Source organism: Lycorma delicatula, chromosome 6 (genome assembly GCF_047948215.1).
Source record: "Lycorma delicatula isolate Av1 chromosome 6, ASM4794821v1, whole genome shotgun sequence".
NCBI lineage: Eukaryota > Metazoa > Arthropoda > Insecta > Hemiptera > Fulgoridae > Lycorma > Lycorma delicatula.
This window is the reverse complement of record NC_134460.1, coordinates 136,691,100-136,718,514: the sequence shown is the minus strand read 5'-3', so window position 1 is coordinate 136,718,514 and position 27,415 is coordinate 136,691,100. Positions and strand designations below refer to the sequence as shown.

The 27,415-nt window shown below is 27.9% G+C and overlaps 1 protein-coding gene across 1 annotated transcript in view; it reads right to left on the bottom strand.

The window, feature by feature from the left end:
- Positions 1-906: 906 nt before the first annotated feature.
- The window catches only part of LOC142326986 (uncharacterized), a 38,769-nt gene continuing 12,260 nt past the window's right edge, over positions 907-27,415 (bottom strand). Inside the window, exons 4-9 of the mRNA XM_075369716.1 lie at positions 24,410-24,558; positions 21,731-21,892; positions 17,090-17,199; positions 14,188-14,299; positions 8,186-8,313; positions 907-1,178 (exon numbers count right to left, since the gene is read on the bottom strand). Coding sequence (XP_075225831.1) covers positions 958-1,178; positions 8,186-8,313; positions 14,188-14,299; positions 17,090-17,199; positions 21,731-21,892; positions 24,410-24,558 — 882 coding nt within the window. The 3' untranslated portion in view covers positions 907-957. The remainder of the gene's footprint in view (positions 1,179-8,185; positions 8,314-14,187; positions 14,300-17,089; positions 17,200-21,730; positions 21,893-24,409; positions 24,559-27,415) is intronic.

Below are 27,415 nucleotides of genomic sequence, written 5' to 3'. Positions count from 1 at the left end.
AATAAAAACAAAACTTCAAAGCAAAACAAAATTTTGTCAAACAAAGGTTATCAAAATTAAATTTTCAGCACTCTAGAAAAACCCCTTACAAATAGCAATTTAGAATACAAAAAATTGCTAATTATCCCAACCAATAAATTAAAGATAGAGGAGTGTTTCTAAGACTGGAGATCAAAGCTGAGTCCTTCTACTTATGAAGATACATTAATAAATAACACAAAGGAAATCCCCAGGTGCAATCTTTAATTTGACATTTAAAAATTGCTTTTCAAAAGTTAAAAATTTATTAGAAAAGTAAAAATTCAAATTATTAATTATTTTTATATAAGTAATGGATTTCAGTTCAGTATTTATGGCTCTAATTTCACTCATAAAAAATTTCTTATAGTTTTTGTAATAATATAACTAGACATATTTTATTATTTATTAAGCATTTCTGTTTAATGCTGGACATTATGTTAAATCATAAAGTAATCACAAGTTTTTATTTTACTAATGTTTTATTTTTAAAAGTTATCAGCATTATTTCCTAATACTGAATGATACCTATTTCTATAGTTATAAATATTCACCTGATCATGAATCATCTGTTATGAAATAGTTTTTCAGTAATTTTTAATTCTGTTTATTTATTCTTGAATGGATAAACGGACTATGAATTCTTGATAATCATCTCCATAATTTCTTATTCAGTGAAAAATCTCCATATGAACAGTACATGTACTTTGCTCTCAAAAAGCTGAACCTTTTGCAAATACTTATACAATTATTTTTGATCTTTAGAAGAACACTTTTATTTTAATATTTTGCTACAATTATGTTTCAAGCATATCATACACAACTTCACATTGTTAGTCAAAAGTATTTTTCAAGAATTAAAAAGAAAGAAAAAACAACAAACACATGTATTTTAGAACACTAGTGATTTTATTTATAATTAAATAAAAATTACAAAAATTATTTATCAAGTTGCTTAAACCAATCTGGATCATTTATTGATACATCATCAGGACGTTTACGATTTTTATCACTGTAATTGAACTCTGACATACCTCTTCCTTTAATTCCATTCACGTCAAACTTTACAAATCTTTCAATCATTTTTGCTTGCCACCGCCAGCCAACATAATGAATTACTTCATGCTCAACACTAACTTGCACTGTATACATTTTGCCCCCTGAGAAAAAAAAAATTTAACTTTCTATTTCACCTTAACTGCAGCATTTACATATACTAAAATTCTTTCTCTACTGAGTTTCCTAAAAAAATATCAGTTTTAAATAACATTGTATTTTTAAATGAAAATATGATGTCATTATTTCAATATTAATAATGCAAAATATAAAATATTTATCAAATTTTTCTTGGATATAAATTTTTATGGAAAATCATGATGATACATAATAGCAAGTGAGATCAGTGCTTGCCAATAAATTTTATGAAGATTAACACTTGTATAACAAAAATATTGCACTTAATAAACTTTATAAGAAAGTAAGAAAACAGATAAATATTTTGCTCTCTTGTAATGTAAAAGCATAGTTTTAGATTTAAATTAAACTATTTCACATAGTACCCATACTACATAAATAAATATTTTATTCTGGTTTGTACATAATAATATACGAGTAGTATAGAGATCAAGTCATATAAGGTAAAAAATAGGTGTGGTAAACTCCATATTAATTATTTCAAATATTAAGACTCAAAATAATGTTAAGAATACATGTTTAATATTAAAAATAACTGTAAAATAATTTATAATTCTGTACATGTTGAAAATTACAATGTAATACACTTGTACACATAACTATTTTCATTACTTTATGAAATACTACAGGTTTTATTTGATGACGCGTTTCATTTCTGAAGTATCTGGAATAAACATAATTGGATGGATGTTTATCAAAATAATTTTCATCCAAATTCTTCTACTTTCTTAAGTAAAAAAAAAAGGTGTTAAATGACTATTATTACTTGACTTTCGCAGTTACGCTGGTCAAGTCATGCAATACCTTGCACAGCTTTTATTACATTTTTTTACATGTAATTATTTCTATATTATATAATAATAGCAATGTTATAATATAACATATTAACATGTATAACAAATATTATATACATGTTAAAATATTTTATAGGCTAAAATATTTATATAAGCTTAACGAAGTTGCTTGAGTAAAGTTATCTCTAAATCTAACACCCCTTCAATAAAGACTAAAATAAGAAAAACAGATTTTTCAAGAAAAATTTTCTACATTATAGGTCCCCAGGTCTATAATTAAAAAAAAAATGTAGAAATTTCCTGATAGCTTTATGTATGTAGTATAAGCTTTCAGAAAATTGTTGGAAACATTTAAACAAAAGGAAGATAGAGCAGCAGAACAACAAATACATACCTCAATTTTAAGAGATGGGAGTTGATTTTTTTTGACATTATTTTTGTTTGATTATTTACATATGATTGTAGGTAACAAATTTGCTAAATTGTCTCTACAGAAGTGCTTCTGAAGAAAATCAATTTTTTTTTGTGATATCCCCACTCATTAATGGATTTTGAAAAAAATTAATATGATCAATGTCCCATGTACAGAAATATTTGAGCCAAATTTGAAGAAAATCAGTTTGGTTATTCCTGAGATATTGGCAATATGATACACACACACATATATACATACACACACACAAACATACATCACATGTTTTTTTTTTTTGGTTTAGATGAACAAGTTGGAACCTAAAACATAAAGATTTGCAAAAAGCCTGATATCCATTTTTACCATCATCACACATTGCTTTCCCCTTTAATATAATATTGAATTTGTTGTAAGTAATGAAATAGTAACTAGAATACACAGATATATTTTTTTTCATGCAATTGAAGTCTATATAAAAAAATTATGAAATTAGTTTTCTCTGTTTTTAATTTATACCTTACCATCTTTTTATATTAAAAAAAGTCATGTATTTAAAGGTTATAGTAGAAATAGTAGTATACACGTTGACAAAAAAATACAAGAAGTACAGTTAGAGTTAAAAGATAAATTTGTTATCTATTTATTATATTATCTATTTTGCAGTTTAGATTTTTTTTCTTTAATAGTTTTTGTATTTATAGTTGCATCAAAAGTAAAGTCATTAGTGACTTATCAATGTTGTGTAACTGTTCTGGTAAATGTGTAGTCTTAAACAAATTCAGGCCAATCATTCCTGAGATGTGTGGGTAACAGAAACCCAACCACACACTGGTATCTACAATCTAGTATTCAAATCTGAATAAAAGTAACTACCTTTATAACGATTTGAATCTGAGAATTCTAAACCCTGAAATCAGCTGATTTACGATGATGAGTTTACCAATAGACCAATCCAGAGGTTTACATGTATTTTAATTAAATATTTAAATACAGTTGATCAAAAAAGAATATGAGTAATAGTCAGCGGGAAAAGGAGAGAGGAGTATTTCATATTAGCTGTGTTTTACTATGTAAGTGCTAGATATGTGATGAAAGCAGCAAAATAAATTTTCACTTTGTTATTTACATTCAATAACAAGATGATTCACTGTTTACTTCAGCAATATGAAATGTGCTCTCTTGGAAACAACAACTGCTTCCAGTGTAACAAGAAATGGCAACTAGCTATAATACGTAGTTATTGTTCATAAATTAGACAAACTCAACCTTTTCATAACCTTTACATGCGATGGATCATGGAAGGAGATTACAGAAAACATTATTTCACATGAATCCCTCAATAACAAACACTGTACAACTGTTTTTCATTCTAAAGTCAATGAACTTATGAATTTAATTCCAAATAAAATCTACTTACAGTAATAAAATAAAGATATAAATATATAGCAATGAATTAAAATATTATATATAAATAATTTTCACTCAAATGTGAGAATTAACTAATCAAAAAATCAGCAAACTTACATATACTGAAATAGTAAGTCTCACTGAAGATTTTTTTTGCATAATTTTTTCAAACTCATAAGAGGGTAAATGATCTGTAACATGTATGAATGATGTAAGTTGCTCCAAAAAAAGTATGCAATAGTTTGATTAAGAAACAAAAAGAAAAAATTGTATTTCTCCCATATTACCAAAGAAAATTGGTAGTAAATCAATAAAATTTATCAATAGAACTTAGACTGAAGTGAACAGGCAATCTGTTATACCATATTTTCATTTGTAAATGTTTTCATAAATGTAGATTTTTAGCAAGATTAAAAGTTCATGATAATGGAAATATTTAAATAGTGATGATAACAGAGCTATTATTAATCATAATGTGGTCATGACATACCTACATACACCGGCTTCACTGAGGATGCATATTGAAATTTTGGTTAAATTTAGCATGGTCAGTTTCCTACCCTTACGGAGAGTGTTCTTCTCACCATCAATTCCTTCACCTTAAGCCTTTTTTCCCTATTATTTGTTTATTGTAGATCCAAGACTGGTTCTGCTACATTCTCCATGGTAAGGTTTGCAGGATCTGAACATCATTGCAGTAGGGTTGTCTGTAGACTAACTCTTGTTTTTCATTACATATAATATTGTGCAGGCACAACTGAAGTGCTTATTGAGTAAAATCAGACTTCCTAATTCCCATAAAAAATCCATAATTGCATAGGCTCTCACTTCACATTATCAACAATTTTTTACAGAAGAGAAAATACTATGAGAGTACACTACTGAAGTAATAAAATCAGGAAACGACTGCTATTAGATACAATGTGGTACTAATGTTGTAGCTAGAGAAGGTGAAGAAGGAAGTGTGGTGGGAAAATTTTGTTTAGGGATAAAGAAGAAACAGATAAGTAGAATTTTGCCAAGAGAAAAAAATATTTATTACTATCATCTGGTTCAAAACCCATAAAAGAAGGAGATGTAGTGAGTATCTCTTGGAGACAAAGCATGCTATCAGATAGATCATATCTTAGTAGATGAAAGGTATAGGAATCTTGTTAGGAATATCAGTGGATCACGAGGTGTAGATATTGATGGCTTGTGAGAATTAAATGTGAAATTATCTTACTACTAATTATCTTACTAGTAATTGTTCAACTAATTCCTCCCTGTTAACGAAAACCCGTTGTCAGTGAATGCTTAACAAAGCTACCCATTAAACCTGTGTTCACCAGTGGTGCTTCTTAGCCATGTTTTAATTCAATGAAGGGAGCTAAATGAATGCTGAATAGTACTTGTTATGTGAAAGTAAAATCAGCAGAGCCTTTTTAGTAGTCGGGAAAAAACCTTAATTATGTCTGGTGGTTACTGTACCTCATTTTACATTTTGAACCACAATTCTCTTTCTCCTTCAATGCCTTCTAAATTGTAGAAAGTTGTACAAAATGAAGTACTTTCCCTTCATTCCTCCAATGAAACACCTCTCATGTTACTTGAATGGAAATTTATCAATGAAAATGCAGGCAATTTATCTGCAGAAAATCTGACTTCTAAAGATATGATGGAATCCAAGTAAGGAATTATTAGAGACTTTCTCCAAAATTCAAATGAATTTTTAGTTGGATGATTGTTTCTATGCTTCTGTCTGCCAGCAATGCAAGTAGCGGTTATATCAACATTCAAATGCACTGCAATGTCGCCTGCTTCTTTTAAAATGGCAGTCGTAATGTTCTCCTCATCTTCCTGATGAACTCGTAGCATGTCAAGAAAAGTTTGAATCTGCTGGTTGGCTTTAACTATATCAAGTGTCTTCAAGTGAAGTGCATTTGCAATGGGCTCCACTATAGTGGAATACTTAGCAATTAATGCTACTGACACAATAAATGAAGATCTGCACACCACACCATGCATTCGATAACCATTTTTTCTTGTTGCTGGATTTCCCTCTTTAGCTAAGGTCTTTAATGCATTAAGCATATTAATGAAGTGATTTTAAAAATTTTAAAAACACGGATGCTTTTGTATTTCCCTGACCACCTAATCTCATACAATTTAGGAATGCTAGCAATAAATTTGAGTCATAAAATGGGTTTGTGACAAAATGTGATTATTATCTCTTTGATAATTCCAAATGCTGCTTCAAATTTCTGGGATAATGTTTAAATCATTCACGACAAGGTTAAGCTTGTGAAAAGAGCAATGGAAGTAGAAGGTTTTGTCTGCCGCTAAATCGTAGTTCTTTGAAGTTATCCAAACATTTTCCACAGACATTTTTCTTATCAACTGACAAGTGTTCACAGGCTGATGAATTTTTCATTATCATCTTCATGACAACCGTCACCTTCAATTTCACTTTCACTGTGTTGCACATTGGTTTGAACTGTAGAAGAAAGCCCTGCAATTACAATGTTTGAACGAGTGTGGTTGTACTTCTTTGTCCCCATCCTTATTGCTATTGCTGCAGGTGGTATTTTTTTCATTTTAAATTCACAGCAAAAAAATTAATTTATTTAGACCAAATGTAGTTGGGGATGCGAAGATGATATCTTGCTGCATTGGTTTGACAAGGAAGGTTTTAACTGACATTTTTGTCAAAATTGAGTTTTATACAGTAGAGTTTTATATTGACTATACAAGTTGAGCTTAATTCAAAAATATAATTCTTATCATTATAACATTAAAAACTTCTAATGTTATGAAAGAATCATTAATAGAAAGTTTATCAGACATATAAACATTTTTTAAAAATGACTTTTTTGGGCTCGGGGACCCCAAAACAGATATTTTGAAATATCCATATCATAATCAGAAATTTGTCACACGGTAGTTAAATGTTTTCTTTTCTTTATTGATGAATTCATGATAAACTAGAAATTAGCCAATTTTACTGATATAAAAACCAAGCAATTGCCAAAAGCAATATTGGTAATTAGGCCACATTTTGAATTATTTTTCATTGATCATTAAAAGTATTGATTATTTAGAACTTAACAAAAATTATTAACTTAAATATGAAACTCTATTTTGTGTTGAAAGATCCAAAAGAATCTCTAGTGGCATAACACTTGTAAGCATAGAAAGATAACTAAATAATGAAGAATAACAAATTTTATGTAATAACTTTTAAAGCAAGAGCCGCGCTTAATAAATGCCATAGTAAGCTACTGTTCTAGTAGCCATTTAAAATTTTCTAGTAGCCATTTGTTATAATAAAGTGGATGGCAAGAAACCAGTAATGAAAGTAAATACAAGTTTGAGCAACAGGGTAAGTTTAGGACGAGGCAGGGATGATGCCTCTCAGTGACACTGTTCAACATTTATATTGAAGATACAATAAGGAATAGATTAGAAGAAAGGGAAGAAGGAATAAGTATAGGAGGATGAAAAATAGTTTTACTGAAGATATGTAATTCTACCAGGAAGAGGGGCTGGATTGAGGCATTTGAGATGTGGATATCGAGAAAATAAGATGGACAGATAAAGTGAGGAATGTGGAATTAATGAAAAAGATTAAAGAAGAAAGAGTACTAATTCAGGAAGTACACAGAACAAAAGGAAACCAGTTAAGACATGTGATTAGAGGAAGTGGAATTTTGATAATTGCATTGGAAGGGTCAGTAGGAGAAATGAAGCAAGGAAGAAGAAGAAGTTAATAGATGAGGTGAAGACTGGAAACCACAATGGGATGAAAGAGAAGGCTTGAGACAGAAATCAATGGAGATAGAAGTGGCATAAGGGCTCTACCGCCAGGCAGAATATCATATGATGAGAAAATACTACATTCTTGCTCAGAACAGAATTCCAAAATACAAAATTGACTGCATGATTTGATTTGATAGAAACCTTTAATAAACTCTTTATAAACCTACTTGTTTCTAAGTAGGTTACATGGGTTAAGTAGGTTAAAGTAAATAATTAATTACATAAATAACTAATTATTATTAGGCTGGTAACAATGTAATGCTCTGTTTTTTACTCTAAACTTTTTATCTCAAGTATAGGTTTTTCCATTCTAGTTCAGCTAATATTTTAAAAGGAAAACATATGGTATCAATGCACTGCAATTGTATTTTAGTATATGAAGCATATTATTTTGTATTATTATTAATATATGTATAGATACTCAAAAATATTCTTAAAAGTATAATGGAAATAAAATTACCATTGCACATCCCTGATATGTTTTATACATAAACCAAAATAAAAAAAAAATGAATAAGGTAATAAATAAAAACTAATAGATAAATAAAAAATATTGAGATACCTGCTTTAAACTGGAAAGCATGATCTAAAGGTGGTATTCCGTTTTCTCCATTCTGATATAATTTGAAATCTGTCCACTGCAATGTATCTACTTGACCAGAAGGAAGACAAACATAACCCATATTAAACCTGCCAACATAAATACAGTGTCTTAATAATAAAAAATTTACACAATCATAAAATGTTACATGAAGAATATCTATTATGGCAAGAAGAATAAATAAATATTATTTAAAGATTAGAATGGTAGAATATAAGATATTGACAATTCAGTCAAAAATAAACAATTTACAACATGATATTTTTATGAATTGGCAATTAATCTCCTCCTTATTTAAATGTTAATGTAGATGAATCTTGAAAGTGTGTAGTTAAAAATATCAAGATCATATGGTAAAATGTTAACTCAATAAATTTCATATTAAACAATAAACATATTATTTTTTAAAGTTAGATTAGTATCATTATTGATCATTTGTTATTTATAATTGTGCTTTGTTATTCCTAAAACATACAATAAAGATATCTGAAGTATAAAGGTTAATGGATTTGGATGTATAAATTACTGGAGAATTCTTGTCATTGGAATTTAAATAATTACATTATTTCATAAATAATTGGGCTAAAACTAGAGAAGATCTAATTCTGATCTTTAATTTTTTATAACTTGAAGTAAGATAGGAATTTCAAAATAAAAAATGGATTTTTGTTAATACGCATCATCAGCTTTCACACCATATTATTTTTATGGTTGGAAGAAATGTTTAACATCAGAACAGTTTCATTAAATATTTCCAACAAAGATAAAGTGGTAACATAGGTAAAACAAAAGAAATTTATCAGTCAACTGCAAATTAAAACTGAACTTTAAAATAATACAGAGAAATTTTTTTGTAAAACTGCAATAAAGTTTCAGAAGTATATGCATAAAAATTGTAAAAACACACCGACTCTAATTGTATAATTGTTTAGTCATTGACTAGTTTTTTTTTGTCTTACATTACAACAAATTTTTATTAGATTTGTGTTTAATTATAGGATTATATTTACCCTATAAAGAAGCCTAAGATCCTATTTGAGTTTTTTAATGCTGTCCGGGTTTGTAAAAATGTCCAGGGGTTTGAGAATTTTAAGACTGGTGAGGATTTTTTTTAAATTTTAGACCTATATGTTCAACATTGTGTTTTTAAACATTCTGTTACTGCTGTGCATCTCTCAGCCGACCTTGAAGCAAGTGCTGACATCAATTTTGATGGAGGCATGACTACAAAAGTTTACTTAGTCATTTGGCAACACAACAGGGGCGATGTGTTTATGTTGTTTTTGTGTGTGAAGTAACTCGTTTACATATTTTTGATCATTTTATCTCTATTTATTTTTTGTCTCATCGTTTAGCAATGAACAAAAGAAAATGTGTGTTTAATGTTAACCGGCAACAGGAATACAAATTTTTGAAATTGTATAATGACAGTAACAATGACGGGTTTATTGTGCACTATGTACTGGAGAATTTTCTGTTGCACATAAGGTAAAGAGTAATATTGAAGACCACGTGAAAACAGCTAAACATAGGAATGCTATTAATGCTACTGCTTCAGCAAAGATAAGAGATTTTTTTAAAGCCAAAGATAGGAGTAACAATAACAGTGATCTGGAGTATGCTGCTAAAGAAGCTACATTTTCATACTATACTGCTAGACACGAACTCAGTTTCAAAACAACAGACTGCACATCTAACTGGTTAAAAAGTTATATGACCCAAAATTTTCATCTGCTGGAACCAAAACTGGGGCAATTATTGTTAATGTTATTCGCCATTTATATTTGATAATGTGTTGCGTTCTTTGGAAAACATTAGTTGTGTAACAGTAGCGATGGATAGTTCAAACAGAAGTGAAGTAAAACTTGTTCTGATTTTTGTGATATTTCAGTCTGAAGGAGAGAATTGATGTTAAACTTTTAAATTTTGATGAAGTGTCAGGTGAAATTGCTCAAATTTTGACTCAGTATCTTTTGTAGTGTGTGAAAAAATACAAACTTGAAGAAAAGTTGGTTTGTTATACTGCTGATAACAATAATAGCAATTTTGGTGGTGTGAAGAGAAAGGGGAATGAAAATGTGTTCAGAAAAATTCAAAGTGATTTAGATAAACGTTTTTAGGAATTGATTCTTCAGCCCCCATTGTACACAGTTCAGTACAAACAGCATGTGATTCTCTACCCCTGGATATAGAAGTTATTGTTATAAAAATTTATAAATGTTTTCACATATATATACAGTAAGAGTAACAAAACTAAAGAGTTCTGTGAAATTGTGGAAACAGATTACAAAAAATCCCTTTTGGCACACCGGAAGGTGGAGGTAGATTTCACCAGTGCTAAGTAGGAGATAAAAAAAATTTCCACCTTAAGTTTAGAATAACTTCAAATTTACTCAATATGACAATGGTTGCATGTGAAAAATTTTCACATGTTTAGCATACAACAAGCCCCATCTTCTTATAATTTCAACAACATTTTGGTCATCTTCTTTGCCGTAAGGGTTGGTGATATCAAAAATTGTTTCAGATAAACGTTTTAGGTAATGTTTAGAGGACTAATGACTACTTTAAACCGATTCGATACCGTGCCTATTAAGGAAGGTATGTTTTTTGTCTTTGAAAACCCATTCTTCCCACCCCCTGAGCCAATGGTTGATAATATCAAAAAACTTTACATAGATAAATTGTAGACCCTTCTAAAGAACAGTAGGAACTTTAAATGAATTCAATATTTTACTTAATAAGAAAGTTATAGTGATTTTTTTTGGTTGAAAAAGGTCCCCATTTTTACCCCCTTGGTCCAATTTTGCCCATTAATGAACTCGGCCGAGATTTTGGGTCCATTATATTTTATGTATAAATTTGAAAGTGATTGGTACAAAATTACGGCAGTTATCGTGTCCACAAGAAAGTGAAATATATATATATATATATATATATAGAGAGAGAGAGAGAGAGACGGAGTGAGAGGGAGATAGAGATAAATGTATAAATAGACTTTTGAACTGATGGTGGTTTTGGGGTCTGAGGAATGTGAAACACAAAGATATGTAAAAATTTTCCATAAGTAGAATCATGGTACCCATTTCAATAAGTAGCTTTCTTATGAAATCAACTTAAAAAGTATTATCTCATAGCAGCACAAGGTTCTTTAGTTTGTTACCTGCAATAGAAAGAATTCTTTCCATTTTTGATGACCTAAAATCATACTTCTTATTTTGTGAAAAATGCTAAAATTATTGTTTGATTTTTTTGAAAATCTAGAAAGTGAACTGTTTTTGAAACTTTTATATGGTACTCTACAGTTATTTAATAATTTAGTTCTGAAATTGGAAGCTAATTCTATCACAGCCACAGAAGCATTTCAGACATATTCTGAATTAATTTGTCAACTTCAGAAAAGAAAAACCTACAAGTTGCCTACAAAGAAAAACCCCATCTTCTGTCAAAGAATTGATATGCACTCTAAAAGAAAATAATGATGTTCAGGAACAAAAATTCTTCTCAAGCATAGACAATTTTTATAATTTTAGTATCCAATACTTAGAGTTGTGGAGAACCAGTTTTGATAAAGTTAGTAAGTTTAACTGAAATTGCCTGGTCTGATTTAGAAGAGAGTGCACAAGTTGTTAATAGAATTAATAACTTGTGCACTTGATGGACCCAAGATTCCATAAATATTGATGATCTATTTGATGAACGTACATTGTTGAAACAGATAATTCAAAACCAAAGGGTAGATTGTGGTTCAAGTTCTGAAAAAGTACCAGATACTTGTGAGGAGAAGTGGAAAATATTTTTTAAGGTGTTTCAAAAAGACTGATATTTCATGTTATCATATTTCTAAAAAGGCTGAGTTTGCGATATCTTTGCCTGGGACATCTGCTCCAGTTGAGAAAGTTTTTCATTTATGGGGAACATTTGGTCTGTAGAAAGGGGTAGACTTTCAGTCTATGATTAAACATCTGCTAGATGTTAAAATTAATTCAGAACTTTCTTGTTGTGAATTTTATGATGTAATTAAAACAAACAAACCATTTCTGAAAAAAAATCATCTAGTAAAAAATACAACTGAATAAATAAAGTTTAATGTTTCAGTAAACTGTTAAGACTTTTAAGTAATTTCAAAAATATATCCTGGGTTGGACCCAAAATAATATGGTAACCCTAATACTACATGTTTGTTTTTCCATCTTCTATCTACTATGTACTTCTCTATATAAAAATAAAATGAACAGTTTTTCCTTTGTAATCCTGCTTACAAAAGTACCTTTGTAATTGTGTTTGTGGTCGATGCTTTCTAGTAATTGTGTAATTGTTTCTCTTTTGAAGAATACTGATGTAACAGCTTTTTATGTAAAGTTTGGTTCATACTGTGAGTGCTATTTTAATGTGGATTAATGTTAAATTTTAATATGGTTAAAGCTGGTAGTATCTTTTCTCCTCAAAAACTGAGCGATTGTGGCTATAGAAAAAATTAGTCCAGCACAAGATTAGTAATCAGACAGAAAAAGTGAAACTCATCCTAGCCTGTTTGTGGTGAACAAAATTGAGAGTTAACAGCAAGAGGAGTGTATGTACATTTGACAAATGCTCAATGCAGATTTCTTATAGCTGGATAGAAGAATGCTTACCAACCAATTACAAGGCAGTTCTTAACACCAATAATATCAAAAAACAGATGTTAAGAATTTCTATCAGTATCACTTTTATCTCCAGGAAAAAAGAACTGCATATATTACAAAGGCATAAAATGGAAAGTCACCAATACAAAAAAAAAAAAAAATGAAAAGTTTTTGGGATTTTAAGTTTTAAAGGTTCTGATTTATTAGTGACAGTGGATAGTTCTGTGGAAAGTGATGAGTCTATCAAGATTATGAAGACAAAGGTTGACAATTTCAAGAAATCTTTCTGCAAAGAAATGAAGTGTTCCAAATAGATTTAGTGTCATGGCATAGCACCCAAAAAGTGAAAAGCTTTTATCCCAAAAGTGTTTCACTGGCACCAATATAAATCCAGTTAAAATTCTGTACATTTTTGTCAAAAAAGTAATGGCAAAGTGAAATATATTTAAAAACTAATCTCATTTAATCAACAATAGATCTGTTTTAGCAATGAATTAAAAAACAACTAAATTATACAAGTTGATTAACCCAGGTTGCGTCTGAACTGATTAAGAATATATTTTTTGTTTTATTTTATAGGTGAACAACCACAGAGGTTATGCCCAAAAAATAAAAGTAACAAATTTCAAACTAAAGCTTCATACTAGTATCTATTTTAAGATTATGTAGACTATTGATAAATCACACAATTTAATATTCACACTCTAGGGCTACAAAACTTACTTAACATCCTTTTTTTTAATAGATTTTGCAATAACTGTATTATCTAGAGTCAAGGCTAACATAAAAAATTTATCACTAATAATGAATATAAATAAAATGCAGTGAAGTAATAAGGTGGAGGGAAAAAAATTGAGTGAATCGTAGTTTTTAGTGGAACCCACGTGAGTATTAAATTATCAATCTTTAACACAGAATTTTATACAAAATAAATAATAATGTTCAATATTTTGAATAATATTCAAACAAAAAGGAATGCTGTTAAGCGGTAAGTAATGAAATAGCTGATAAAGGTAATACAATAACTGACAGTATCATAGCAAGCTAAACAGTTGAGTAATAATAACCATGATTACTTCTTTTTGACCATGCTTAGTAGACTTTTAATTATAAACAATATACTACATGTATTTGTAGTATACATGTGATTATAAACAGTTATGTTTTAGGAAATTATAAGTTAAGCAATTTTAATTTTATTTTATTTTTTTGTAGTATTTTAGATTTACGAGATTACTGCAATCTGTTGAGAGCTGTTAATAGTGACATAACAACAATGATAAGGACATTGTAACTACATGTAAAAAATAAAATTCACATTAAAAATTATTAACTTACACTGAACATGAAATAGGTTGGCATACAAATCCAACAGAAGCTTTTGTGCCATCCTCTAAGAAAATCATGAAAAATGCATATCTGTGCATTAAATCCCAATTCCTTTCCAAACCTGAAAAAAAGAATTTAGTTTTTAACCAATAGTAACTTGTTTAAGTTTGCTCTTTTTTTAATGATAATAATATAGTACACAGCACTGCAGTTAATAAAACTGCACATAGAAATAAACATGATGCTCTGGAAAGTCATGGGCATCAAATTTATTAAAAGTCCAATCATCAGGAAGACAAAATATAATTACACTTTTTGAAATTACTGCTAACAACTCACTTTCAAATTACATGGAAATTATTCTTCCAGAAAAATTTTTCAGGTCTGATTATGCATTTCATCTCATTCAATGGGATCACTGAAGGCACTGTTAATAAGAGCACACATCTTAAAGTGTTTACTACTAGTATAAAGTGGTTAACCTTTTTAGTACGCAGTCAATATATTTCTTCGATGTTCTGTTTGTTCATTTAATATTTTTGTCAGATTTAGTAAATTTGTACATTTCATATTCTTCAAGTATGTGAGATCTTGGTTTTTACATTTATATTTGTATGTTGTAGAATTTATAAGCGTGTCCCATAAGGTAATTTGCAAAGGATGATTTATATCTGTTCTTGTAAGCATTGTCAGTGCCTGGGTCTTCTTTATGTCTATAGCTGAATATATGATCATTCTGTTAAATTAATATTTAATGCAATAACTTTAGTTTAATTTGTATGCTTCTGAGTTGTGGTATTTGTTAGTAATTTTTTGTTAAATAGCTTTTTTTAAATTTATTATATAATAATATATTTTGTTTGCTGTTTTGAAGGTAAGACAGTAACCTTTTTTCCTGACAACGCTGGAACTTTGAATGATTGTTGGTTGATATATGCTGATATTAATCTCTCTGTCATAGGGCATGTTTTTTAACTTTCCTGAATTTTATCTGGAATATTGTTTATTAGTGTGGATGATTTATATCTTATACTAACAAGTAAAGTAACAAATTTAAGAAGATTTTTATAATATTAGATTGATGTCTGTTTAAACATTATTATGGTATAACAATTGAGTATTAAAAAATTAGGATAATAAATAAATAAAATTAAAAAAATCTTAAAATTATGTAAATTGTGAATTTCAACAAAATATTTTGTTTAAAAAATTGTTCAATTAAATTATCTGGAAGAAACTTACTACTATTGTTAGGACCACCAAAGAAACTTCCATGACAAAATGAAAAAATCTGATGTGGACATCACATGACTTCCTTGTACGCCTATTAAATTACATATACATACTTTTTGTTGCACTTCATTTAACCTTATTTCATTTGAAATGAGATACGATACTCCAATTCTTTAATAAAGTGGACAGTTACACAATTGCATTGTGATGGAGACCACATTGCATCAAATTTTTTTGTAGTGTCCGTATCAGCATTTTATATTAATTTTGTTTCACATTGTTCAAGCAGTTGTGGTGTAAGTGAGAACGTGTCAGATCTGAACCATGCACACATCGGTTTGAATCCGACTTCACAGAAATATTTTTTTTTAAATTTAAATATATTGATTTATTTATAATTACTAATATCTGTAAACTTTTTTTAATTAAAATGAAAAGTACATAAAATTTTATTCCATTAACAATTTCTGATTTTTTTTTCATATTTTTTTTTATAGTTATTATTAAATTATTATTTATTGTAAACTTTTTTTTTACAATCAGAGTTTAATAATTATTAATATAACAATATATTTAAATTAAAAAAAAAAAACTATTTAAAAATCTATGTACATGAAGTCGGATTTGAACCGATGTATCTTTCACTTGTAAGATCCAAATATTTCATTAATTAAAATTTTACTTGACTATTACTCTGGAACAAATAAAAATAAATACCATTTATGATATATTGTTGAAAAAACGGCCACCAATGAGGGTTTATTACTGCAGTTAAGAAAAAATCCAAAATTCAAATTTTCAGGATTTTAAGTTTTTTGGACACTTTTGGTCCAGTCGATTGCAATCGAAAGGAGAGATGTTACAACAGTCCTAAATTCAAAATTTCAACATCCTACGGCTAACCATTTTTGAATTATGCGAGATATATACATAAAGATGTCATGCTGAAACTAGCCAAAATGGATAGTTTCGTTGAAATCTGAAAACCAAAATTTTTCTTGATCACAATACTTCCTTTACTTTGTGCAAGGAAGTAAAAACAACAATCAAATTGAAAACATATTTTTTAAAGATGTAAAAAAAAGTATGCATCTTAAACTATTTTGGTTATTTTTTGTGCAGTCACTCTTATTTGGCTACAATGAAAATTAATTAAAAAATAAAACAAAAGTAATAACAAGATACATTTCGTAAAATCTTTTTTGATTAAAATAACTAATTTAATAAATAAATCTTTGCTACAACTGGAACACAAAAATACATTATATAATTCACATCAATATAAGATAAATTATAAATATAACAACAAATTACAAGATAAAAAATTAAAGTTCACATTAATTATTTAAATACAAACACATGAAAAATATTAGGTAATTACATTAAATATGAAAAATTCCTAAAAAATAATTCAAAATTCAGAAGCCACTATTGTAAATTATTTTGAGAACATACATATTTATGTATTCGTTGAACAGGATGCAGAAAAATTATGTCGTTTTGGTTTTTCATGGCCTAACAGGAGGAAATATATATGAGAATTAAACTTATAAAAAGTTTAACTAGATGATAAAAATATGCAAAATGATAAATATATAAAAATATTAAACTAAAATATACTGCTTGTAAACATTGTGGTAACTTTATAACAGAATGACAAATGACAATTATTACATACCAAAGCTATGGTCCCTAAATGAGCCCATGTCATTAGCTACAAATTCTTCACCATCTATAGTAAATGTTGCATTCATAATTCCCATTTGCTCATAATGTGTTTGATGATGCCTAAAGAAAAAAGTTTACATTAGTCTTCAGATAAAATCACTATCTAAAGTGAGGCATGGAATCACTACACAGAATTATTCACAGGAAAAAAATGTTTCAAGAGAGAATGTTATTTTTAAATATTTCATTAAAGTTAACTTACTCATACAGCTTCAAAGAAGTGTTTACCTGTATTAAATTATCCTGCTGACTTCCATAAGTATAAATATTTTGGTTTCTTTAAAAAAATACCTCATAGTTAGGCATTTTATAAACTGAATCTGTTAATGTCCACACTTAATAGAATACATCCAACATTGGATATGAGGTACATATTGTATGTCCTATAATACATTTACGTATTTAATTGGCTGTAAGTATTTTATTTCTAAACTAAGTTGGCTGAAATTCTTGCACGGATACCAAAATAAGTTACAAAAAATATACTATAAAATATCAGCATTTTCTTTTGTATAACCTTTCAAAATAGAATTCCAGTTTTCAATGATTTAGGAAATTGTTTTTAGTAAAAAACCACCATTGCTTTGATACAATAAGATGTAATTATTAATACTATCTATAAGCTAAAGTGCTTCCATTTTTCATGGTTATAAAAATAAATACATTCATGATATTTCAAACTAAACTTCATTCACAACTACATGTCGATAGCAGCACTTCACAAATGATGTGCATATATGTCAGAAAAAATTGCCCTCATTCAAAGAGATTCATCATTGATTACCCTCTAAGTTTTCATTAGTAATAAGAGTTAAGAAGTGCATGGGTAACTTTAAACAGCCCCACAAATAGTTAAGTCTGTTAGTGTTGGTTACTGGTTCAAAAGTTCATTGTAATTTACTAATCTGTTTAATCCAATAAACAGGAAGTTCACCAATTTCATGGTGATTAAAAGTCATTTGCGTGTTGTTATAAATTTACTTCAATTTGGATAGTAATTTCTTACACTGTGGCTGTTTTGTACAATTATGAAAAATTTCAAATTACTTTCAAATTATCATTAATTGTTTCAGCACATTGCATCAGAATAAACAATTGTTTGATTATAAAATAATTTTTTTTTACTTACTGAAAAAAATAAAAAATATAACATATAAATCTTTTTGTGGGCACATTATAGAACATCTATTAAATATCTGCAATAGTAAACTCATAAGGAACAGTTTTTTTTTTTTTTTAAATAAACCATGTTTATAATAAAAAACTTGCAGTATTTCTTACATAGTTCTCTTTTTATGTAAGAAAAGTAATATTTTAACTTACTGAATTCAATTGATTCATTTATTAATTTTCCAAAGTTACAGTGAACTTCAATTATAGGTACTTTCGTACCTATAAATTTTATATCACTTTCTAACATTACTAAATATTTGTAAAATTATGATTATTATATGATTTTGTTATGGTTTTTCCATGATGATTGGCAATGAAGTTTAATTAAAACTATAAAATTTTAAAATGAAAAAATGAATCAAATTGAATAAATACATAAAGTGATTTTAAAACTCACATAATACTATATTGTGGCCATCTTCATTGATAGGTATTGATGTTGTAAGGGTGACTAGAAAGTTATGAAGTGAGCTTTATAAAAACCATATTTATAAATTTGTTCAATATGTTTTTTAAATGTTTACAGCTTTAAATGATTATATTATATAATATAACCAGTTTAATCTACTATTTTTTTCTTTTAGAAATGATGGCCTTAATATCAATACTAAGGCTCTGAAAAGGGTTCAGAAAGTAATCAAATATTATTGTAGAACAATATAGCAACATATTAACCTCCTGTAACAAGCATACCCTAATGAACTTTATGAGTTATTTACTGCAAAATAAATCATTAATCTTATTTATTCCCTAGACTGAAAGTTTATAACTTTTCCATGCAACTTTTTTCTACAATTTTCAAGAAGTGTCATTTACTGGTGCAGACATTAGTTAAATTTTTTACTTTTGTTTTTACATTAAAATTTTGTACCTACATTTATGTTGGTAATGACAGAATTCATTAAGTTTTTACCTTGTTTTAAAGTTCTGCACAACAGCTACTTGATATTTTCTTATTGCCAGAAATGAAACAAACTTTTTTGTCTCTTAATGTACTTTTAAATTTTCATGTAAAATGGCATTAAAGACTACAAATTCATTACATTATTCAGAAATTTTCTGAATCATCAAAATTTTAATGATAAGATCTGGTTTATTGGCGGTTCTTTCCCTACAGGGTCAGGATGCCCTTGACTGTGAATCTTAACAGTTAATAATAGTTTTGTTTCTTGCTGCCATAACATATAACCACTGGTAAAATGTTTTCTTTATCAGTTTCTTAAATAAATCAATTCAAATCAACAAATCAAAACAAAATTGTACTTAAGCCATTATTAGTAAGTTATTTTCTTTGCAAGCTCTTTTTCTTAAATGTAAACTGCTTAACAAATGTTTTACAGTACCTTTCTTTATTTATTGTATAACTTTGACGATGCGTATATTAAAATTAGAACGTACATTCTATCATCAACAAAAATTTTAATTTTTAGAGGTCATTACAGTATTTACTATAATACACATAAATGAATGAATAATCACAAAATTCTGTTAAGGAGTGAAATTTCTGATAAATTTGAAAGTGCATGTTTTCAAAATGTATAATTTTCATATATACATCATCATAGCTAAATGACGAATGAACAAAGGTATTGTAGAGATTTTTTCCTAATGTGACTTTTATATCACAAACCAAAATGTTTATAAGTCACTAAGTCTATACATTCCATCATTAATGTGCATTTAAAATAGTTTTTACATAGTGAATTACATCTCAGTTAATGTTTTTCTATGAATAAATATATGAGAGCAAAGCCTTTTAACTTATGATTAAAATCATCTTCTCTTTAAACAATTCTTAGCTTTTTAAGTGTCAGGTTATGACAATAAGCCCTAATTTGCCTCTACGTTACATGTAAGTAAATACTCATTAAATAAATAATTTTACGAGCGTGCACTCATAGTAATACTGTTACATTATCACTGTAATTATTGTGAATATTGCATATAATTCAATTCATATCATTATCTTGCAGTATTATTATTCTTATATACAAATGTACTATGCAAAAAAGGTTGTACAAATTTGAATATAAATAAAGAAGAAAAAAGTTTATTTAAAGGTACAGTAATGCTTAAATTTCTGTCTGTCTGTCTATTTTTCAAATATAAATTTATTTTTCAGGAGATGAATGAGGTAATAAAATTTGATTCATGTATTTAAAACAGCTTTTCTTCTTGAAATAAATAACTATGAAAATTTTATATTTTTTAAATTCCAAAATGTAATTATATTAACTTTAAAAATCAATATAATCACAGAATTTTTTTATTACAGAAATATGTTTTATTGATTAATTAAAATGCTAAGCATTTTATTATGGTAAAAATACTCTCTTTTTTATTTAAATTTCACAGTCAAGTTCAGGTGAAAATTATTAGGCCTTTAACATTCAAATTCCCTGACAGAAAAATAATTAAGTCAGGAAAAAGGTTTTTACCAAATAAAAAATAAATTTTTCTGTATTGGGCTGTTGAAGAGTTTGACAACTCAAGGCCAGGCAGGACCAGTTGTATTTTATGTTACTGACTCCTCAATGCTGTCTTTCCATCACCCACTATTTTGTTGACCCATACTGGTCAAGGGATAATAACCCTGGCAGTAAATTTCATGAACAAGGAATGTATAGCTGCTGACTAAACAAAGCTGCTTGATACATCCTACTTTCAGAATGTCAGATGAATCAGTTAAACCTAACCAAAGTGAGATTTTGTGTTTTTTATAACAGTTACATTAAATTAACATTTTAAGATTATTTGACTTTAAAAATCCAGTGGAAATTTCATGCTCGTTACTAGTTCATTTACATTATGCTGACGCTTAGATCTGTTGGTACTGGGTTTAATTTCTGCAAGGGTCTGGATTTTTTATATCATACCATATTATTTTTTCATTTCTTCATTAAAATACAGAATGTGAATAACTACCTTCTACACTGCATATATTGATATGAAATACAAATGTCCAAAATTTTGTACATAAATTCTGATTCCATTAAAAGTCTCTGTTACTGCAGATAATTTCTAAATTTGCCTGATGTAATCACATGTAGTCCTTGAACATTAGATTAAATAAAGCATTTATTATGAAAGAATAACAAGAAAAAATTATAATTTTTTATGGCGGAAGTTTTTTAATTTTAGTAGATGAGTTAGTACAAAATTATATCAGTCTGTTTATTTATTTAAACTATTTTTTAATGAGCATATTCTTAGTAAAATTCATAGGATTAAGTAAAAGAATTTGATAAGTTGCATACATGTACATGCATAAGAGATTGCTAAAAACATTGTTACTTCTTGAAGAAAGATAAATAATAATAGAAATGAATTAATTTAATATAAGATTTAATAGAACTTAATTCAAACAGATAGAAAAGAAGAGCAGTTTGTGTAAATATTTAATTTATTGAAAACTTACTTTTCAAGGATTTCAAAATATTCCTTACTCCAGTCTTGTAATGCTAAAGCCTCAGCTATGAGATGGTCATCAAGATCAATATCAAAATTGAAATACTTTATGTTAGAACTCCAGTCAGCTTCAAATTTAACATGAAATCGTTTTTCAGGATTGTTATAAAGTCTGAAAAATTTATTATTATTTAAACTATTTTTTAATTATTAAATTATTTTAATAAATATGTTGCATATGCATATAAGCATATGCAATATGATATTTCTATAACTGGGTTTAATTTTAATATGATTAGAGAATGGAGCACACTCCTATTTAACATAGCATTCCTATGGCAAGACAACATAGTAAAAGAATGCAGATTGAATGAGACACATGTTGGTGAATATCCGAGTATGAGTATAATCACCAAATAAATTGTTAATATTTGTAAAGCTCATTTTCTGGAAACATAAATCAATCTTTTTAGTAGTGATTACATTTTTAAAAATATTAAAATTGTATTTGATAAATTATTAATAATTTTAATAAATATGTTTTGATATATATAGATAGATAGTCTTTGGTGTTGAAGCAAATTCTGTTTTTATGTACTTTTTATTATTTTCATATCATGAATTTGCCACACACAGAATTTTATAGAAACAATGGGGCTTAAGTGAATTATATAAAATAAATGGTTTGACAAATTTTTGGAATATGATATACACTAAAATTAAACTACACTAAGAATTTCTTAGTGTGTGTTTAGATGTGAATTATTAAATATAGCAATGGTTTTCTGGAATTGTATAGCCAGCATGTGGCAATATTTTCATATGGCCTGGCAATAAGGCTGGTGGTTGTCAATTGTTACTAGTATGGCCCAGTTGCTCTGGACTTTCAGCCATATCTATTTCTGAATTCTTCCAGAGAAGCATCCTTTTCTCTCTTTCTCTCTCTCTCTTTTAGTACTTGTTGAAGGCCATCCCTTCACAATTTTTATAGCAAGAAGTTCAATTCAACATCATTTATGACTTTTGCTATACATGCTTTGGTTTATTCATGGTTTTCTGTAGATAAATTATTTTTTTTATTCTGGTAATAATGATCTAATTTAATTTATTAACAATGTGTTCAAAGTCAATTTAGAAGTCATGTAATTCAGTTATGTCCAGAGTTATTAAATATAAATGTACTTACTTACAAAGATTGAATTATTAAAAAAAAAAAAAAATAACTAATGTGATATTACTACTGAGTTAATAAAAAAATTAGAAGTTGGTGAACCTCTACACAAAAAATGAAAATAAAAACAAAAAGTATAAATGTTTGAATGTGTTTAATATAAGAAATATATTTTCTTTTAATCAGTCTAGCATTGTTTCCCAAAATTCTAGAAAAATTTGGTTAACAAAAGATTAGTTCATTCTGAATAGATTCATCAAATTATTTTAGCCATCTAAGTCAACAAAAACAGAGGGTTTGCCAACCTGCTCAGTGTAGATTTACTCAAATCCACATCTTTTTTATTCTTGGCCAGTTAATTTTAAAAATAACTCAGAGCTATTTTTAAATATTCACAAAGAATTTCTAAACAAATTACTATCTAAATTTAATCTCTCTACTAAACGATTATTACTGCACTATAATTATTAAATTCTTATTTAATAATAATTTAGATGGATTCTTATCCATCTAAATTTTTTGGTTTTAATTTTTTTTTTTTTAGTTTTATTTATATTTATACAGCAAGATAAATGCTGTAGGCATACGCATATTGTCATCCCATCTTCACCTGTTGCTTTATATCATTACTCCATTCACATCTTAACAAGAACGTGTTATCAGTAAACATGCACTGCAATATGAGGCTGTAAATTTTGGATGGAAATGCTGAATAAAACATTGTCCAGTCTGGTAAAGAAAGGGGCTTAACAAACAAGTTGGAGCATGGAATGTGACAAGTTAATAAGTGTAAAAAAGAATAATCAGATAAATAATTTAAAACAAGAAATGAGTAGATTAAGATACTGGTAGAATTAATTATTAATATTAATAGAATTAATAAAATAAGGTGTAAAATTTATGTATGTGGTGCTGATAATATTGTTCAACAATGATTTTGGGAAATAACACTGACAATGTACAGTTTGAATTGTCCATGTATAAAATAGTGGAAAAAGACACTCAAAAAATAATATTCATCAAATGCACATATGTAGCCAAAAAAGCAGCGGAGATACAAGACATGCATTTGCATAAACAATATTATAAAAAAGCTTATCTAAAAAACCTTTGTACTGTAGCTTCTCTTTTAAATGTTGCAAATATTTTTTTAAGATAGATAAATTCAAGTTTTATTTATCTAATCAATATAAATAAGAGTAAAATATTTACAGTTGTACTTCCACAGATTAATAAAACAACAGGTAATATTTGTAAGATATTAGATGGAAATAAAGAATGTACAACATATTATTCACTAATTGATATATCAGAATCCATTGTAGTAGCAGAGTAAGTTAATAAATAAATTGAAATTTCTTTTCTTACAATTATTTTATTTGTTATTAAATGATAATTATAACTCATAACTTGAAAAGTGCTTCAACAGTAAATAAAAACTAAATTAGGTAATGTTTAAGATAAGAAATTTAAATTTACTAAATTATCACTAAAATTAAAATTGACTGCAACATTTACTTCATTTCTCCATCAAAAGTTATGTGCCATTTCTTCATAGGTTCTATTGGTGTCATAATAAGACCTTCTGCTCCATATTGATTTTCCTTTGCACCAAACAAGACTGTATCAGGAATTTTCAAACTACATAAAATACCTTTCCCAGGAACCTGAAAAAATACTATAGTTAGTAAAATCAGAAAACAGATCCTAATGTTCTACTTTCACATCAAACCTAATGCAAAAAATTATAACTGTAACAATTCTTGAATTAATTTTCTAGGCCACCATCATCTAAGTACCAACAGGACATATATATCAGAAATATTAAAATTAAAATTTGTATTTTCTGATTTAATACGATGACTTGAGCTTTTCTATTTTGAATAGTTATTTCTGTCAATTTTCCAAATTATTTTTCAGTAAGTTGTTTAAATGATTTAGATATTTTTTTTTTTTATTTTATTTAATTTATTAATTATTTTTTATACATAAGAAATAAGTTTAATTCAAATGTACAAAAAAGTCTACATTAATAACAGTTTCTTTTCTTTGGCTTGCTTTCTTTAGCCACGCTCAGTTTTTGATGTAGCTTTCTTCATCTCCTTCTAGATTTGATTGATATTGAAATGTTATTGCATGTATTTCAATTTGATCTTTTGTAAGTAACAAAAGTTATATTTGTCATTTTTTATTCTATTTGTTATGCTGTTTGAATAGTGCATAACCTCTCTATATGTCATAAGATTAAATGTTAAGAGTCTTTGTAAACACAGAATCTTATTTATTTAGTTTTATATATGTTATTTATTGGCTTTGTTTCTAATTAAATTCTATAGTTTGGCATGAGTTCACCATAAGATTATGTTTAGTATTAAACAAAACTGCTGTGGCAGACATTACAAACTGGAAAAAGGAAAACAGTAATTTTTGTGTGCATATGATTCAAAAACTATTTAATTATATATTTTTATTAAAACAAAAAAAAAAGTAGCTGATTGTACTTAAAATGTCCTAAGATTATTGGCAAATATTTACTACAGGTTTAGACCATAATTTTAGGTTTGAGTAGATTTTTAAGATTTACTGAAAAACAGAAAATATGTATGGAGGGGATTGAGACACTGGTTTATTGAATTTATACGTAATGTGAGACACAATTTTCAGATTTAATGATTGATTTGAAGATGATGAAACTGATTTTTGTATTGTTTTGCAGTTAATGTTACTGCACTAAAACAATCTATGAACTCTGTAAAACAATATTATAATGAGGATGGTGTTTGCAAATTTATAGTGATTTGAAAACACCATTCTAAAATTAAAATGCTGTTTTTACATTTCATTTGAAATTAAATTGTTGTTTTGCTCTTTCCAGCTTGTAATTTCTGCCAGATGAATTTTACTTAATATCAAGCATAATCTTATAATGAATTCACGCCAAACTACAGGATTTAATTAAAAATGGAGCCAATATATAACCAACATTGTGCAATGAAAGCGCAATTTCATGGTGCAATCATTGCATTTAATGTGTAAAAAATGGAAGGCACAGATTTTGAAAGTTATTATGGAATGAATGAGGATGATCCATAATAGCAACTTCAATTTTATTAATGACTTTACAAGTGTATAAAGGAAGGGAAATTTTACAGTTTAATGATTTACTAGTTCAAAAGTTGTTCTGGCGCAAGTCATTTTAAAGTTTTATTATCTGTTAATTAATGTAACTGTGCATGTTAGACCAATAAAATTTTATATGAGGTTTGATAAAAAAATATACAGAGCTTTAGTTTTTCTCAAAAAATCTTTATTTATTCATCAATATTGATTTTGTCACCTTCAAAGTACTCCTTTTTAGATATAATACATTTGAGCCAGCACTTTTTCCAATCTTTGAAGCATCTCTGGAATGCAATTTCTGGTATGGCATTTAGCTCCTTCAGTAATCTCTTCAATGTCAGAAAAATGTCATTTTAATGGTTCTTATCAGCTTGTGGAAAAGAAAGATGACTGGTCAAAACAGAGCCATGTCTAGTGAAAACAGAGGCTGAGGCCTCACAATGGTGTGTTTTTGGCCAAAAATTTATGAACAAGCAATGAAGCATGAGTAGGTGCATGATCGAGGTGCAACTGCCATGAATTGTTTCACAGCAAATCCGGGCATTTTGTTTGAATTGCTTCATGCAAATGGCATAAAACTTTCAGGTACAGTAGTAATCCTTATTTACTCTCTGACAGTGATTCGGCAATTGCCCATAATCATTTTCTTCAGTTTTTCAATGTAGTTATCAGTTGTTGATGAGCTGGACTGTCTTGGATGCTCATCAACTTCATTGCCTTGACGACCCTCTTGCAAATGTTTCTATCACTTGTAAATGCTTGTTTTATTCATAAAAGAATCTCTAATAGTAACATTCAACATTTCCAATGTGGTGCTGCACTTTATTCCATTCTTAAAGCAAAATTTAATGAAACTTCTTTGTTTCATTTTTTCCACAAGTTAAAAATCTCTGATCATATCAAAACACGTGTAACCTTTTCAACAGCCAACAATAAACTAAGCATCCAATATGGATACCAATGTAAAAAACATATGTTGGGACAAGTATCCTCACACAACAAAAAGAAAATTGTGACAATTGGACTTATACAGCCTGGAAAATTTTAAAATTTTGCATATTTTTTAATCTAATCTTGTATGTAGGGAAGAACAAGTTGTTGATCTACAAGGAATTGTTGGTGAGGGATGTCTGTCTTCTAGGATAAGGACATTTACTTTCTTCTTTTCTTTTTTTAAAATGTTACAGATGGTAGTATGTAGTTATAGATAGAAAAACAATATTATATCAGTGATTAATGGTTTGTCTTTGAATGATGAATACTGCTTCCTTTAAGATGGTGTACAATCCCTCATTTCTTAATCAGTGATGCACTAGTTTTAATTTTTTTAATGAGAACATATTTTAGAAATGTGAGTATTCTCATATTAAGAGTGAAGGCTCTTTGATAAGGTCTTCAATGCAA